This window comes from Ranitomeya variabilis, chromosome 1 (assembly GCF_051348905.1).
Source record: "Ranitomeya variabilis isolate aRanVar5 chromosome 1, aRanVar5.hap1, whole genome shotgun sequence".
Taxonomy (NCBI): Eukaryota; Metazoa; Chordata; class Amphibia; order Anura; family Dendrobatidae; genus Ranitomeya; species Ranitomeya variabilis.
Window position 1 is genome coordinate 871,146,068 of NC_135232.1, and position 19,192 is coordinate 871,165,259.

The window sequence follows — 19,192 nt, forward strand, 5'->3', positions numbered from 1 at the left end:
TCAGCGGCTCTCCAAACGTGACATGGCATCCGATCTCAATTCCAGCCAATTCTACATTGAAAAAGTAAAACGACACTCCTTCTCTTCCAAGCTCTGCGGTGCGCCCAAACAGTGGTTTACCTCCACATATGGGGTATCGGCGTACTCAGGAAAAATTGCACAACAAAATTTGTGGTTACATTTCTGTTTTTACACTTGTGAAAATTAAAAAAAATGGTTCTGAAGTAAAATGTTTGCAAAAAAAAGTTAAATGTTCATTTTTTTCTTCCACATTGTTTCAGTTCCTGTGAAGTACGTAAAGGGTTAATAAACTTCTTGAATGTGGTTTTGAGCAGCTTGAGGGGTGCAGTTTTTAGAATGGTGTCACACTTGGTTATTTTCTATCATATAGACCCCTCAAAATGACTTCAAAGGTGATGTGGTCCCTAAAAAAAAATGGTGTTGTAAAAATGAGAAATTGCTGGTCAACTTTTAACCCTTATAACTCCCTAACAAAAAAAAAATTGTTTCCAAAATTGTGCTGATGTAAAGTAGACATGTGGGAAATGTTATTTATTAACTATTTTTTGTGACATATCTCTCTGATTTAAGGGCATAAAAATACAAAGTTTGAAAATTGCTAAATTTTAAAAATTTTCGCCATATTTCCATTTTTTTCATAAATAATCGCAAGTAATATCGAAGAAATGTTACCACTAACTTGAAGTACAATATGTCACGAAAAAACAATCTCAGAATCAGCGGGATCCGATAAAGCGTTCCAGAGTTATAACCTCTTAAAGTGACACTGGTCAGAATTGTGAAAATTGGCTCGGTCATTAAGTACCAAATTGGCTCTGTCACTAAGGGGTTAAGCATGCTAGCTCCTTCACTCTGTGTCATTCGTACACTTGCTGCTGCCTGTGTAAGTCTGATCCCTCTGTGCTCTGGGCCTGACCCAGCCTGACTTTATTCCTTTCCTGGATTTGACTCTTTGCTTGTGACCTGACTTCTTTTTTTGCCTGTAAACTACTTTTGCCTATCTGGTTTTCCTGACCCCGGCTAGTGAATTGGATTTAATCTTTGACTACCCCCTGTTGTACTGCGCTATTTTCCTCGGATCGTTTGACCTCCCCTTACTAATCCAGTAAGTAGTATTATACTACTATCTGTTATTGTAGTCTTTTGCTCCATTTTTGGGACTTATTATTACTATGTATAGTGACTCGCCTCACTTGAATCTGTGGTCAGACTAGAAGATTGCTGTTCACCAGAGAAAGCTATCTAACTTGAAGGAGCTGCAGCAGTTTCGAGGCAGCCAACAATGGAGGTATCCTTTAAACTAATGTGATCTGAAGTCAGGGAACACACAGCAGGGCTAATCAACTAGACAGAGGACAGGAGGCTCTGATGACGTCATTTCTGAGAGTCCCACTGAGTTAAATCGGTAGATGGTTTGTTACAGCAGGGTTGTGCTCAGTAACTTACAGACAGTCAGGTTGGTGCTGTTATACTGATCAAAATGATACCTTGGTTGATGAAATCCATCTTGTGGTTGTTGTTTAATCTTTATTTGCATTGCTTCATGGCGGCTTTATGTGGTGCTCTGCTTACATATTCATCTGTATGGCTTATGACAAGTCAAAAGGTGACCTGCCCCTATTTTACAAATGAATATAATATGGTTTGAAAAAAAAAGTTTTAAAAAAAATTTCACATTCAGCAGGCATCTGCCGGTACAGTTCAAAGCAATGATGGAGGAGAGAGCGTCAGCTAACGCTCCCTCTCCCATCATTCCCCGCTCTGCCTCTGACACACTGCGGGTGCGCGCGCACTTACTGTGTGCCAGCCGGCAGTGCAGCCTCTGAGACAGAAGAAGAGAGCAGCGCAGGCACGAGGAGAAGTGAGGAGAGTGTTTTTTTGTTTTTTTTTACTGGAATGTGGGGCCATTCTCGGGGGGAGAGATGCGGGCTGTGTTATACACTATGTGGGCTGTGTTATATACTACGTGGCTGGGTTCTATACTATGTGGGCTGTGTTATATACTGCGTGGCTGTGCTATATACTACGTGGGCTGTTGTATACTACGTGGCTGTGCTATATACTACGTGGCTGTGTTATATGCTACGTGGCTGTGCAATATGCTACATGCCTGTGCTATATACTATGTGGGATATGTTATATGCTACGTGGCTGTTATATGCTACGTGGCTGTGCTATATGTTACGTGGCTGTGCTATATGCTACGTGGCTGTGCTATATGCTATGTGGCTGTGCTATAAGCTAGATGGCTGTGCTATATACTACATGGGCTGTGTTATATGCTACGTGGCTGTGCTATATACTATGTGGGCTGTGTTATATACTAGGTGGCTGTGTTATATACTACGTGGGCTGTGTTATATGCTACGTGGCTGTGCTATATACTACGTGGCTGTGCTATATACTACGTGGCTGTGCTATATACTACGTGGCTGTGTTATATACTACGTGGCTGTGTTATATACTAGGTGGTTGTGCTATATACCACGTGGTTGTGTTATATACTACATGGGCTGTGTTATACTATGTGGCTGTGCTATATACTACTGGGCTGTGCTATATAATACGAGGGCTGTGTTATATACTACATGGCTGTGCTATATACTACGTGGGCTGTATTATATACTACGTGGGCTGTGCTATATACTACGCGGACTGTGTTATATACTGTGCAGGCTGCGTTATATACTATGTGGGCTGTGTTATATATTATGTGGGCTGTGCTATATACTATGCAGGCTCTGCTATATATTATGCAGGCTGTGTTATGTACTATGCGGGCTGTGCTATATACTATGCAGGCTGTGCTATATACTATGCGGGCTGTGCTATATACTATGGGGGTATATTATATTCTATGGGGGAGGCTGTGTTATATACTATGTGGCTGTGTTATATACTATTGGGGTGTATATTATATTTTATCGGGGAGGCTGCGTTATATACTGTGGGGGGTATATTATATTCTATGGGGAGGCTGTGTATATACTATGTAGCTGTGTTATATACTATTGGGGGTATATTATATTCTATGGGGAGGCTGTGTTATATGCTATGGGGGTATATTATATTCTATGAGGGAGGCCGTGTTATATACTATGTGGCTGTGTTATATAATATTGGGGGTATATTATATTCTATGGGGGAGGCTGTGTTATATACTATGGGGAGTATATTATATTCTATGGGGGAGGCTGTGTTATATACTATGGTCGGTATATTATATTCTATGGGGGAGGCTGTGTTATATACTATGTGTCTGTGTTATACTATGGGGGGTATATTATATTCTATGGGGGAGGCTGTGTTATATACTATGTTTCTGTATTATATATTGGGGGGTATATTATATTCTATGGGGGAGGCTGTGTTATATACTATGTTTCTGTATTATATATTGGGGGTACATTATACATTATATTCTATGGGGAGGCGGTGTTATATACTATGGGGGGCTGCATTATATTCTATGCGGAGCTACATTATATACTATGGGGAGGTGGGCTGTATTATATTCTATGGTGGGCTACATTATATTTTATGAAGGGCTGTATTAGATTTTATGAGGGATGATTGCATCATACTTTTTGATGGGCTACATTATACTATATGAGGGGGGCTGCATTATATTCTATGGGGGGTTACATTATACTCTGTGGGGTGGCTGCATTATACTCTGTGGGGTGGTGGCTGCATTATACTATATGTGGGCTGCATTATACTGTATCGAGGACTATGGGGAATACATTATACTATATGAAAAACTATGGGGTGCATTATACTATGGGAAATGAATTGTACTACATGGATGACTATGGCGGTGCATTATACTATATGGAGCACTGTGAGGAGTGTATTATGCTATATGGAGGACTATGAGGAGTGTATTGTACTATGTGGAGGACTGAGCAGTGTATTTTAATGTATGGAGGGCTATGAGGAGTGTATTATACTATATGGAAGACTATGGGAAGTGTATAATACTATATGGAGGACTATGGGGCACATTATAATATGTGGAGGACTATGGGGTGTATTATACAAAACAAGTAAAATGCTGCATATTCATCGAGTGATTGGATTGCTTATGCCGCAACAAAAGTCATTGTTCTCAGCAGCACATCGCTGGTGTAAACTGTAGATGTGCTGCTGATAACATGATACTGTATGGTGGTCTGTTAGTGATCTACTAGTGATCATCCTGTCCCCATCATTATTCTTCAGCCGGTGTAAAGAGGCCAGAAAACAAGCGTTGAACGACTTCAATATAGCTGATCACACTCATTTAGCGGCCTGAACTCCGTGCACGTAAATGTAACCGAAATGCTTCTGTGTGATGTGCAATATGTTAGCATTTGGGGCCCCATTTTAAACTTTGCCTAGGGCCCCACTTTGACTAAAACTGGCCCGGGGGACGCTCCAGGGACATTATTATTTTTAGTGGACACTTAACAGGCAATAATACATTATAGGGGCTCTTAGGGTATTGTAACTGTCAAAGTGGAACATAGGGGGTATTGTTACTTTCTAAGGCACTCACAGAGTAGGCTAAGAGGAGTACTATTATTATGCCACGCAGCAGGTGCAGTAATAGGGACAGGTATGGAAGAAGCAAGTTTGGCATTGGTATTAATAAGATGCTGAGTTAGGAATAGATGGGAACAGTGCTAGAAAAGTGAGGATGTGTCATTGGTGTAAACGCTGCCGATGAATTGTGACTGGAAGTTGTCATGTTGGTGTGGGCCAGATGGAAAAGATAGGAGAGGGAAGAACATTATCATAAAGAATGTCAGTATCTATAATTGTACTGTAATCACTTAATATCTTCTTCAGAATTAGTATGTGCCATTATATGGTCTCTGTATAGCGGTAAAACCAGTCTTTGCCTTTGTATAGTGACTTTTTTTCTCAGTAATAACATCTCCTGCAGTACCCTATACTTACTATAATTAGGGTATGCCTCTGTAGTTGTAAATATCTAGTTTAGGGTCTCACTTGGATGCGTTTTACTCCTTCCCCTCGTGCTGATCCCCTAGCTACGCATCTGCTTCTGGATGAATAGGCTAAAATTCCCACAGACACAATCCAAAATCCTGAGGAAAGTCTTCCCGGAAGAGTAAAAACTGTTGTAGCTGCAAAGTGGAGAAACATCTCCACAGTAATGCCAATGGATTTAGATTGTGATGTCATAAAAGCGCCTGCATGTGCGTTTCACTACTTTTGTCCATCCAGTATACCTTTGGTTTTCCACAGGCACATGATGTGACCACTATTTCTGCACCCCTCTGGCTATGCCCCTGGACACTTCTAAACTGAAGAAGACAGTAGGATATCCCAGTACGTTAGCTTCTGTAGCAAAGACCACAGAACAAGGAGCTATACCGGGGCCGTATAGTCCGCACTCTCTCTTCTTCATGGGTGGAGTTTAACTTGGCATAGAAGGGGATTGGATGCTCTACTAGAGTATACGAAGCAAAATGTATTTGGTACGGCCTGCAGCACATTTACTATGTGCATCAATGGAGGTACACATAAACTAAGTTGTCTATTCTAATTGATGGGTTACACAATACTTAAAGTAAATCTACAAAACAGGCAGCATTTATTAGTGATTCCTTAGCTTGGTAAAATAAAATCTATGCCAGAGACGGATGCAGTAGATTTACAGTAAACACATCATTCAGATTAATGTCAAGAAATCCATGTTTTGCTTTTGTGAATTCCGATACAAATCAGTGAAAGCCACAGAGGGGATTAAAGAAAAAATGTGTTTTAGATAAGCTGCAGATTGATCTTTTTCTTTTTGGGAACTATTATTTCTTCCTTTGCTAATACATTGTCTGTGGCAGTCATATGGGTTCATTTCTAATCATATGGGCTAGGAATTCATGAGTTTCACTCTCACAGTAAATGATTTTATTTAAGTACTATGAACAGCCAAATTGACTTTACCTTCTTCTCTTCCTGTAATACGATTACTTCGTGATACCGTGGAATGAATGGCTCATATTTCTTCTTGTCTTCCTTCTTGGAGTTGACATTCTCATAATGCAGTGCACTTTCCCTTTAGAAAGTTCAAAGGAAGATTTATGAGTCTGCAGTTCAGATTGAGCAGACATCCAAAGAAGAGCAGAGAAAGCCTTCCCCCCTCATGTTTACATTTCTAATAAGGGCCAAATCACTCACTAATGGAGGCATGGGCACTTACAGTGAAAGATACAGCCATTTAGATGTACTGGAAATGGAGCTGGCTCATATTCTACTTCAATTAAACCAGTATAAAATTTAAAGAGGAACGATGCCTTCAAAATGGATCTCTTGTATCTAACTACATGTATGCGCAATACACTTGCATTGAGCGAGGCCGCCCCCATCTAGTTGGCCGGGAGTATGCATATCACATACTTGTGGTCACATGACTGCCCACTCTCAATGCCGATATCGAAGACTCCTCACAGTGCAGAGTGCACACAATATGAAGGTCACATGACTGCCCGCTCTCCATGCCGATATCGAAGACTCCTCACAGCGCGGAGTGCACACAATGTAAGGATTCACAAGACTACAGTGGCTTAGAGTAACTGCAGACTTGTTTCTTTAGACAACACAACCCCTTTAAGCCTGACTATTCAGACATTATATATTTTCTCTACGCACAACTATTGAAATGCAAAGTTGTGCATAAAAGCTAAAATCGTATTTTACTGAACATCATATAGTAAGACTACACATTGAATCGTACTAAGTAATTGCCTATTGTATTGTCCACGTTGCCACTAAACATGATCAGAATGGCTGGCGCCTCCTATCCACCGTTAAAAGGAAAATCTTTCATGTCTATTTGGGAGTAAAAAATATGCTGAAAATAAATAATAACTTCACGAATATTGATTTATTTATTTTTCATATCACTAACTATATTAAAAAAGATATCTTTAATTTTCACTCTGGCCACTAGGCTTAATTATTATTATTATTATTATTATTATTATTATTAATAGCACATGAGTAATTCTGCTACATACAGGCAATCTGATCATCGCCTGTATGTAGCAGAGGTGACAGCTTCTAGTCTCCCCTGGAAACTACTGAAGCATGCAAAAGAAAAAAAATGCAGGAGAACCCTGGTATTTGGGAGTCTAAGTCCAGAAATCCCCATACCGAGCATGCCCGTGATATGGCGTCTCCCCATTGAAGATCGGATGTCAGCTGCTCTGGTGAGGTAACAGCTCCAGATTGGACCACTGACAAGGTTCTGTCTGACTGCAGATGAATCTTGTGTAAAAAAGGTTCTCAGAGGTGCACACCTGTGCGCTGATGTCATTTATGGGTGATTGTTGCCAGTAGAAACTCTACCATTCAGTCTGCTCCTGTGCATGTGACGCTCCAGAGAGCACCTAAGTAGCTAGGCAGGGTTCGTTCGTCATACTTCACTTGGCTAAGCATCTGTTTCCTCCATGTGTGTGAGAAAATATTCAGAAATTTTCCCACGCTATAGTTCATATGAGTTCATGCCGCCAGGGGGCAGAGCTTTGGTACTGCACCACTAGTCACTGAAGCTCCGTTCCTTGCTTTTCATTCATTCCCCAGTCTTTTACAGCCGGGAGCGGCCACATTAGCAGCGCTGTGGTTGTAAATGTATTTAACCCCTTGAGATGGATTACTTCATGGGACTTGACTGCACGGTGGACAGGTATGGGACATTGTTGCTTTTTTTTTTTGCATTTTTTTCAGAACAACAAGGGCTTCGCTTTGGATTGAGCATACAATAAAGATAGTAAAACCTGTGTGTTTCTTGCTTTCATTAAAAGACTTTATTCTTAATGTGTGTGTGTGTGTGTGTGTGTGTGTGTGTGTGTGTGTGTGTGTGTGTCTGTGCGTGTATGTATTTTTAAACCTTTCCTACCTATGGATTAATAATGGATAGGTGTCTTATTGGCACCTCTCCATTATTAACCAGGCTTAATGTCACCTTACAATAGCAAGGTGACATTAACCCCTTAATCCCATATGACGTACTATCCCGTCAAGGTGACCTGGGACTTAATTTCCAGTGACGGGATAGTACGTCATATGCGATTGGCCGCGCTCACGGAGGGAGCGCTGCCGATCGCGGCCGGGTGTCAGCTGCCTATCGCAGCTGACATCCGGCACTATGTGCCAGGAGCGGTCACGGACCGCCCCCCGGCACATTAACCCCCAGCACACCGCGATCAAACATGATCGCGGTGTGCCGGCAGTACAGGGAAGCATCGCACAGGGAGGGGGCTCCCTGCGGGCTTCCCTGAGACCACCGGAGCAACGCGATGTGATCGCATTGCTGCGAGGGTCTCTTACCTCTCCTTCCTGCAGCAGGCCCAGATCCAAAATGGCCGCGGCATCCGGGTCCTGCAGGGAGGGAGGTGGCTTACCGAGTGCCTGCTCAGAGCAAGCGCTTGGTAAGCCTGCAGCACTGTAAGTCAGATCGCCGATCTGACAGACTGCTGTGCAAACTGTCACATCAGCGATCTGTGATGTCCCCCCCTGGGACAAAGTAAAAATGTAAAAAAAAAAAATTTCCACATGTGTAAAAAAAAAAAAAAAAATTCCTAAATAAAGAAAAAATATATATTATTCCCATAAATACATTTCTTTATCTAAATAAAAAAAAACAATAAAAGTACACATATTTAGTATCGCCGCGTCCGTAACGACCCAACCTATAAAACTGTCCCACTAGTTAACCCCTTCAGTGAACACCGTAGGAAAAAAAAAAACGAGCCAAAAAACGACGCTTTATTATCATACCGTCGAACAAAAAGTGGAATAACACGCGATCAAAAAGACGGATATAAATAACCATGGTACCGCTGAAAACGTCATCTTGTCCCGCAAAAAACGAGCCACCATACAGCATCATCAAAGAAAAAATAAAAAAGTTATAGTCCTCAGAATAAAGCGATGCCAAAATAATTATTTATTCTATAAAATAGTTTTTATCGTATAAAAGCGCCAAAACATAAAAAAATGATATAAATGAGGTATCGCTGTAATCGTACTGACCCGAAGAATAAAAATGCTTTATCAATTTTACCAAATGTGGAATGGTATAAACGCCCCCTCCCAAAAGAAATTCATGAATAGCTGGTTTTTTGTCATTCTGCCTCACAAAAATCGGAATAAAAAGCGATCAAAAAATGTGTCATGCCCGGAAATGTTACCAATAAAAACGTCAACTTGTCCCGCAAAAAACAAGACCTCACATGACTCTGTGGACCAAAATATGGAAAAATTATAGGTCTCAAAATGTGGAGAAGCAAAAACTTTTTTGCTATAAAAAGCGTCTTTTAGTGTGTGACGGCTGCCAATCATAAAGTAAATCAAACCCCTCTTCATCACCCCCTTAGTTAGGGAAAAATAATAAAATTAAAAAAAATGTATTTATTTCCATTTTCCCATTAGGGTTAGGGTTAGGGCTAGGGTTAGGGCTAGGGTTAGGGTTAGGGCTAGGGTTAGGGCTAGGGTTAGGGCTAGGGCTAGGGTTAGGGCTAGAGTTAGGGTTGGGGCTAGGGTTAGGGCTAGGGTTAGGGCTAGGGTTAGGGTTAGGGCTAGGGTTAGGGCTAGGGTTAGGGCTAGGGTTAGGGCTAGGGTTAGGGTTGGGGCTAGGGTTGGAACTAAAGTTAGGGTTAGGGTTGGGGCTAAAGTTAGGGTTAGGGTTGGGGCTAAAGTTAGGGTTAGGGTTTGGATTACATTTACGGTTGGGATTAGAGTTAGGGGTGTGTCAGGGTTAGGGGTGTGGTTAGGGTTACCATTGGGATTAGGGTTAGGGGTGTGTTTGGATTAGGGTTTCAGTTAGAATTGGGGAGTTTCCAGTGTTTAGGCACAACAGGGGCTCTCCAAACGCGACATGGCGTCCGATCTCAATTCCAGCCAATTCTGCATTGAAAAAAGTAAAACAGTGCTCCTTCCCTTCCGAGCTTTCCCGTGCGCCCAAATAGGGGTTTACCCCAACATATGGGGCATCAGCATACTCGGGACAAATTGGACAACAAGTTTTGGGGTCCAAGTTCTCTTGTTACCCTTGGGAAAATATAAATTTGGGGGGCTAAAAATCATTTTTGTGGGGAAAAAAAAAGATTTTTTATTTTCATGGCTCTACGTTGTAAACTGTAGTGAAACACTTGGAGGTTCAAAGTTCTCACAACACATCTAGATAAGTTCCTTGGGAGGTCTAGTTTCCAATATGGGGTCACTTTTGGGGGTTTCTACTGTTTGGGTAAATCAGGGGCTCTGCAAATGCAACGTGACGCCTGCAGACCAATCCATCTAAGTCTGCATTCCAAATGGCGCTCCTTCCCTTCCGAGCTCTGCCATTCGCCCAAACAGTGGTTCCCCCCCACATATAGGGTATCAGCATACTCAGGACAAATTGGACAATAAGTTTTGGCGTCCAATTTCTCCTGTTACCCTTAGGAAAATACAAAACTGGGGGCTAAAAAATAATTTTTGTGGCAAAAAAAAATATTTTTTATTTTCACGGCTCTGCGTTATAAACTGTAGTGAAACACTTGGGGGTTCAAAGCTCTCAAAACACATCTAGATAAGTTCCTTGGGAGGTCTAATTTACAATATGGGGTCACTTGTGGGGGGTTTCTACTGTTTGGGTACATCAGGGGCTCTGCAAATGCAATGTGATGCCTGCAGACCAATCCATCCAAGTCTGCATTCCAAATGGCGCTCCTTCCCTTCCGAGCTCTGCCATGCGCCCAAACAGTGGTTCCCTCCCACATATGGGGTATCAGCATACTCAGGACAAATTGGACAACAACTTTGGGGGTCCAATTTATCCTGTTACCCTTGTGAAAATACAAAACTGGGGGCTAAAAATCATTTTTGTGAAAAAAAAAGAATTTTTATTTTCTCGTCTCTGCATTATAAACTGTAGTGAAACACTTGGGGGTTCAAAGCTCTCAAAACACATCTACATAAGTTCCTTAAGGGGTCTACTTTCCAAAATGGTGTCACTTGTGGGGGGTTTCAATGTTTAGGCACATCAGTGGCTCTCCAAACGCAACATGGCGTCCCATCTTAATTCCAATCAATTTTGCATTGAAAAGTCAAATGGCGCTCCTTCCCTTCCGAGCTCTGCCATGCGCCCAAACCGTCGTTTACCCCCACATATGGGGTATCGGCGTACTCAGGACAAATTGCACAACAACTTTTGTGGTCTAGTTTCTTCTCTTAACCTTGGGAAAATAATAAATTGAGAGCGAAAAGATAATTTTTGTGAAAAAATATGATTTTTTATTTTTACGGCTCTGCATTATAAACTTCTGTGAAGCACTTGGTGGGTCAAAGTGCTCACCATACATCTAGATAAGTTCCTTAGGGGGTCTACTTTCCAAAATGGGGTCACTTATGGGGGGTTTCAATGTTTAGGCACATCAGGGGCTCTCCAAACGCAACATGGCGTCCCATCTCAATTCCAGTCAATTTTGCATTGAAAAGTCAAATGGCGCTCCTTCCCTTCCGAGCTCTGCCATGCGCCCAAACAGTGGTTTACCCCCACATATGGGGTATCAGCGTACTCAGCACAAATTGTACAACAACTTTTGTGGTCCACTTTCTCCTGTTACCCTTGGTAAAATAAAACAAATTGGAGCTGAAATAAATTTTGTGTAAAAAAAAGTTAAATGTTAATTTTTATTTAAACATTCCAAAAATTCCTGTGAAACACCTGAAGGGTTAATAAACTTCTTGAATGTGGTTTTGAGCACCTTGAGGGTACAGTTTTTAGATTGGTGTCACACTTGGGTATTTTCTATCATATAGACCCCTCAAAATGACTTCAAATTAGATGTGGTCCCTAAAAAAAAATGGTGTTGTAAAAATGAGAAATTGCTGGTCAACTTTTAACCCTTATAACTCCCTAACAAAAAAAAATGGTGGTTCCAAAATTGTGCTGATGTAAAGTAGACATGTGGGAAATGTTACCTATTAAGTATTTTGTGTGACATATCTCTGTGATTTAAGGGCATAAAAATTCAAAGTTGGAAAATTGCAAAATTTTCAAAATTTTTGCCAAATTTCCGTTTTTTTCACAAATAAATGCAAGTTATATTGAAGACATTTTACCACTATCATGAAGTACAATATGTTATGAGAAAACAATGTCAGAATCGCCAAGATCCGTTGAAGCGTTCCAGAGTTATAACCTCATAAAGGGACAGTGGTCAGAATTGTAAAAATTGGCCCGGTCATTAACGTGCAAACCACCCTCGGGGCTTAAGGGGTTAACCCCTTATTACGCCATATGCCAATGCCACAGGGCAGTGGGAAGAGAGAGCAATAACCATGGTACCTCTCTAGGCTATTAATATCTGCCCTCAGTCACAGTTTTTTCTGTGAATTAACCCTTTAATTTAACACCTACAGCTCCCAAATTTTACACACAAACACTTCTAACTTGTACTTGTTTTTATTATGTATACCCCTCCTCACATGTAAAGCGCCATGGAATAAATGGTGCTATAACAATAAATAATAATAATAATAACATTATTAGTGAGGGATATGTAAAAAGCTAACGGATATGAAATGGTTTACTGTATGTAAACAATGTCTCATATCCTGTCAGGTCCGGTAGGGATTTAGCAAATGCCGACAATTGGATTATCGGCTTTTCTGCTATCTAGCTCTGTATTAAATATAAATATATATGTGTCTCACTGACATACAGTACAGACCAAAAGTTTGGACACACCTTCTCATTTAAAGATTTTTCTGTATTTTCATGACTATGAAAATTGTACATTCACACTGAAGGCATCAAAACTATGAATTAACTCATGTGGAATTACAGTACAGACCAAAAGTTTGGACACACCTTCTCATTTAAAGATTTTTCTGTATGTTCATGACTATGAAAATTTTATATTCACACTGATGGCATCAAAACTATGAATTAACACATGTGGAGTTATATACTTAACAAAAAAGTGTGAAACAACTGAAATTATGTCTTATATTGTAGGTTCTTCAAAGTAGCCACCTTTTGCTTTGATGACTGCTTTGCACACTCTTGGCATTCTCTTGATGAGCTTCAAGAAGTAGTCACCGGTAATGGTTTTCACTTCACAGGTGTGCCCTGTCAGGTTTAATAAGTGGGATTTCTTGCCTTATAAATGGGGTTGGGACCATCAGTTGTGTTGAGCAGAAGTCTGGTGGATACACAGCTGATAGTCCTACTGAATAGACTGTTAGAATTTGTATTATGGCAAGAAAAAAGCAACTAAGTAAAGAAAAATGGGTGGCCATCATTACTTTAAGAAATGAAGGTCAGTCAGTCTGAAAAATTGGGAAAACTTTGAAAGTGTCCCCAAGTGCAGTTGCAAAAACCATCAAGCACTACAAAGAAACTGGCTCACATGAGGACCGCCCCAGGTAGGGAAGACCAAGAGTCACCTCTGCTTCTAATGATAAGTTCTGCTAAGGACAGGCAACGCAGAAAACGTAAACGGATGGACTCTACATGCCTGGTTCCCACCGTGAAGCATGGAGAAGGAGGTGTGATGGTGTGGGGGTGCTGGTGACACTGTTGGGGATTTATTAAAAATTGAAGGCATACTGAACCAGCATGGCTACCACAGCATCTTGCAGTGGCATGCTGTTCCATCTGGTTTGCGTTTATTTGGACCATCATTTAATTTTTTTAATCGCATAGCACTCGTCCGTATTACGGTCTAGTGTGACTCCAGCCTAACACTGTTAGTTTAAAGTTTCCACCTACAGTATCTGCCTGATTCTGCCATTGTTCTACAGCTACAGGTTGCCATCTCTGCACGGTGGACCCCGGGTTGCGATTGCACTATATTACTCCTTTATTCAGTGCAATCCACCAACCGTAACAGCCCCATAAGAAAAAAAAACAATGAAAAAATCAAACATACACATATTTGGTATCACCGCATTCAGAATTGTCCAATCGATCAATGAAAAACAGGATTAACCTGATCACTAAATGGCGTAGCAATAAAAAAAAAGTAAAAACACCACAATTAAGTTTTTTGGTCACCGCAACATTGAATTTAAAATGTAATAATGGGCAATCAAAAGATCGTATCTGAACCAATATGGTACCATTAAAAATGTGAGCTCGGCGTGCAAAAAATAAGCCCTCACCCAACCCGAGATCACGAAAAATGGAGCTGCTACGGGTCTCGGAAAATGGCGCAATTTTTTTTTAACAAAGTTTGGAATTTTATTCACCACTTAGATAAAAAAGAACCTAGACATTTTTGGTGTCAATGAACTCGTAATGAACTGGAGACATAATGGCAGGTCAGTTTTAGCATTTAGTGAACATAGTAAAAAAGCAAAACAAAAAACAACTGTGGGATTGCACTTTTTTTTTTTGCACTGTCACCACACTTTTAATTTTTTTTTTCCCATTTTCCAGTACACGATATGTTAAAATCAGTGGTGACGTTCAAATGCTCAACTTGTCCTGCAAAAAACAAGCCCTCACATGGCCACATTGACCAAAAAATAAAAAGTTATGGCTCTGGGAAGAAGGAAATCAAAAAACAAAAACGCAAAAACGAAATTACCTCCAGTCATGAAGATGTTAAAGGCATATTATCAATAAATTATACCCTTCTAGATGTTTCAACTGTATGTCCCAAAGGTGAGTCTCCCATTTTGGATTTCTCTAAGAGTCAAAACTAGAGATGATCAGATCGATCTGAGGATAATGGAATTTGAATTTGCAGGGATATGTGAATTTCAGGAAATTTGACTCAGGTTATGACTCAATTTGTGTTGCTCATACCAAAAATATCTATTAGGCCGGTTTCACACGTCCTGATATTTCCAGTACCGGAAAAAATGGTACCGGAGATATCAGTGTCCGTGTGTGTACTTTGTGCAGCAAACGTGTGGCAACCGTGTGCCGCATCAGTACCACACGGATGGCCGCTGGGGAAGCAGCACTAAAGTAAGCGCTGTTCCCCTGCGTGTGGTGCAGAACCCGGCAGTCATCCCTTCCCCCTGCTCAGCTGGCGAGCAGCACGAGCAGGAGAGAAAGAATGAATGATACGCAGCGGGCACAGGCTCAGTAACTAGCACTGACGTCACGGAGTCTGTGCTCGCTCGCCGGCATGAACTCGTGTGACCTCAGGACCATGGGAGAATGCAAGTGATGAGGTCACTGTGACAGAGCTTGAACTGCCATGACCTCATCGCTTGCATTCTCCCATGGTCCTGAGGTCACAGGAGTTCATGCCGGCAGCGAGCACAGACACAGTGATGTCACTGCTAGTTACTGAGCTTGCGCCCGCTGCGTATCATTCATTCCCCAGTAGTTTACAGCTGGGGAGGTCGCATTATCACAGCACCAGGTTGTAAACTTTATATAACCCAGATATGGATTACGGTGTGGGACTGACTGAACACAGGACAGGTATGGGTATATTGTTGTTTTTTTGTTTTGTTTTTTACATTGAAGGCGTCACTTGGATTACCTGTACAATAAAGATGGAAAAACTGTGTGATGTATTATTTCATTAAAATACTTTATTCTGCATGTGCGTGTGTTTATTTAACCCTTTACTAACTATAGGATTAGTTATGGATAGGTGTCTTATTGACACCTCTCCATTACTAAGCCAGGCTTAATGTCACCACACAATAGGAAGGTGACATTAACCCCCCATTACTCCACTTGCCACCACTACAGGGCAAGTGGGAAGAATTGGGCAAAGCTCCAAAATTGACGCATTTAATAGATGCGCCTTTTCTGGGTAGCTGCGGGCTGCAGTTTTTAGGCTGGGGGGCCCATATTCATGGCCACTTACCAGCCTGAGAATAGCAGCCTGCACCAGTGAGTTTTTTCTGGTTGGTTAATAAACTAGGGGGGACTCCACGTTGGGTTTTTCATTCATTCATTGTCCCCTGCTCACTGACAGAGCAGGGGACAATGGATGAAAGCCACATTCAGCACCACACACAAGGGAACAGCGCTTACAGCAGTGCTGGTTCCCCGGTGGCCATCCGTATACACGAAGGACAGCGTACACTGTTCTCCATGTGCACGTGTGTGGCAGGTTTTGCGGCCCGTGTGTACGGGTAAAAACGGGCATGTCTGCGTGTTTTGCACACAGACACATGGTCCATGAAAACATGCTGACGTGCATAGACCCATTCATTTGAATGGGTCTACATGTGTCAGTGTCTCCGGTACGTGAGAAAACTGTCACTACACGTACCGGAGACACTGACGTGTGAAACTGGCCTTACACACTACATTGTAGGGGCATATTTATAAGATTATCTCAGCACAGGAACATTTTACTTAACACATCTAATTATGGAACTTATTTTTATTCCAAGATCTATCAATTAAAATTTACTTTGTTTGTAGGAAAACCCCTTTAAACCCTTCACGATCAGAGGTATTTTTGTTTTTGTGTTTTTCATTTTTTGCTCCCATTCTTCCCAGAGCCATTTATTGTTTGGTCAATATGGCTATGTGAGGGCTTGTTTTTTTGCGGGTCCAGTTGTACTTTTGAATGAAACCATTGGTTTTAACACATCATGTACTGGAAAATGGAAAACAAATTCCAAGTGCAGTGAAAATGCAAAAAAAAGTGCAATTCCACACTTCTTGTTTTTTTTAATTACCATGTTCACTACATGCTGAAATTGACCTGCTATTATGATTTTCCAGGTAATTATGAGTTCATAGACACCAAACATGTCTAGGTTCTTTTTTATTTAAGTGGTGAAAAAGAAAATCCAAAGGTTGGTAAAAAAAAATGGCGCCAAATTCCAAGACCTGTAGAGTCTCAATTTTTCTTGAACTGGGGCTGGGTAAGAACTTATTTTGTGCACGCTGAGGTGATATTTTTATTGAAACCATTTTGGTGCATATACGATCTTTTGATCACCTGTTACTGCACTTTATTGCAATGTAGTGGCAACCAAAAAAACATAATTCTGACATTTTGAAATTTGTTCTCGTTACGACGTTTAGTGATTGGGTTAATTCTTTTTTTATATTGATAGACTGGGTGATTCTGAATGTGGCGATACCAAATATGTGTATATTTGATTTTTTTTATTGTTTTAGTTTGAATGGGGCGCAAGGGGGGTGATTTTAAGTTTGAATTTTTTTCCACCGATGGGCAGGATTAGTGAAAAAAAATTGACAGAGGCATTAAACTAGTTAACAGCCGCAGGTGGAAAGAGATTCCACCCATGGCTCTTGCGTGCACATGTCAGCTGTATATATCAGCTGACATGTACACGGAAAGGGGCAGGCTCTGTGGGGGAGCAGCAGGGGAACAAGGAGAAGAGGTGAGTATTGTATTTTTTTTGCTTAATGAGTGAATACATTGTGGCCATAAAACAGTATGGAGGACTATGGGGTGCATTATACACTTTGGAGGACTATGTGTGGTTCATTATACTATTTGGAGGATTATTGACAATGCATTATACTATATGGATGACTATGGGGTACTGTAGGAAGGACTATAGGCAGTGCATTATACTGATACTATATGGAGGACTATGGGGAGTGCATTATACTATAAGGATGACTATGAGGTATATTACTCTGTATGGAGATCTATGGGGAGTGCATAATATTATTTGGAGAACTATGTGGGGGTGCATTATACTATATGGATGACTATGAGGTGCATTTTACTCAATGGAGGACCATTGGGAGTGCATTATACTATATGGAGGACTATGGGGAGTGAATTACACTATAAGGAGGACTTTGGGGAGTGCATTATACTATTTGGATGACTATGAGGTGCATTATAATACATGAAGGACTATAGGGTGCAATTATACTGGATGGAGGACTATAGGGAGTGCATTATAGTATATGGAGGTATATGGCATTATACCAAAGGGAGGACTATGGGCTGCATCATACTGTATAATTCATTATACTATGTGGAAGACTAAGTAGTGCTTTATATTGTATGCAGTGCTGTGGGGAGTGCATTTCACTATATGGAGTACTATGGGCTGCAATGTATGGAGAACTATGGGAAGTGAATTATACTATATGGAGAACTGTGGCGAGTGCATTACATTGTATGGATGAATACAGGGTGCTATATGGAAACCTATGGTGACTGCATTATTCTACATGGAAGACTACTGGGTGCATTTTACTATATGCAGGACTATGGAGAATGTTATATACTGTATGGATGACTATAGAGTGTAGTAAACTATATGGAAGATTATGGGGTGCAGTATACTATATGGAGTACTATGGGGCCCATTATACTATATGGATGGCTATGTTGGTGCTGTTATAATATTTGGAAGGCTATGTGGGGGGCATTATAATACTTGGAGGGTTATGTGGGAGCCTTTATACTTTATAAAGTGCTATGTATGGCCATTATACTGGATTCAAGAAATTACACAGTCTAAAGGTTTATGTGGGGTACGTCATACTGGATGGAGGGCTTTGTGGAGGCCACTATATGGTTTGGAGGGTTAATGGGGCCATTATACAGTGTAGTGAAGTATGGAGCTGCATTGAGGGATCTGTGGGGGTCACAGTTGGGGGATCATACTGTCTTGGGGTCACCATACTTTCCTGGGGGAGTTGAGGTGGGATACCGTAGGGTCATCATACTGTGCATGCGGTGGGTACTGTGGAGAAATTCACTGTGGGGGTATTATACTGTGTTTGGGGGCACTTTTGTTGGCATCTTACTTTATGGAAATCTAGGGCTTCAGTAGGAGGAAAATTACTTTGTAAGCCTGCTAAGTTGTGATATGCTCTTCTGTGACCCCACTAAATATTAAATTATTTATTTATTTTGTTGGGGGGCACAATTTAAACTTCTGCTATGGGTCACCATGATTTTTATGTAAACCTGTACAAATATTCATGAAAGCACAGGAAATACAAGTCTAAAATAGTCCCATTAGGCAAATGTAAAAATTGCAAGATTACTCATTTTTGTTTTTAAGATATAATAGATATTCTTAAATTTTAGAAAAAAATACTAATTTTCATTTTTTTATACATTGTGATATGAAAAAAAAATTGCCAAAAATGTTTCAAAGTACAAGTAATACAAAAACTTGCTTTAAACAAGTAAATTGGTCATCTTCTATTCTGAATTCTTGATGATAACTTCCCTTTAATGTGGGT

General features: G+C 40.8%; 1 protein-coding gene across 6 annotated transcripts in view; it reads right to left on the reverse strand.

Annotated features, from left to right (window-relative positions):
* Positions 1–19,192, reverse strand: part of STPG2 (sperm tail PG-rich repeat containing 2) — a 1,269,209-nt gene that overhangs the window by 1,081,773 nt on the left and 168,244 nt on the right. For all 6 annotated transcript variants that reach the window (XM_077277541.1, XM_077277534.1, XM_077277546.1 and 3 more), the window contains one exon: positions 5,974–6,085. In XM_077277541.1, the coding sequence (XP_077133656.1) occupies positions 5,974–6,085 (112 nt within the window). The remainder of the gene's footprint in view (positions 1–5,973; positions 6,086–19,192) is intronic.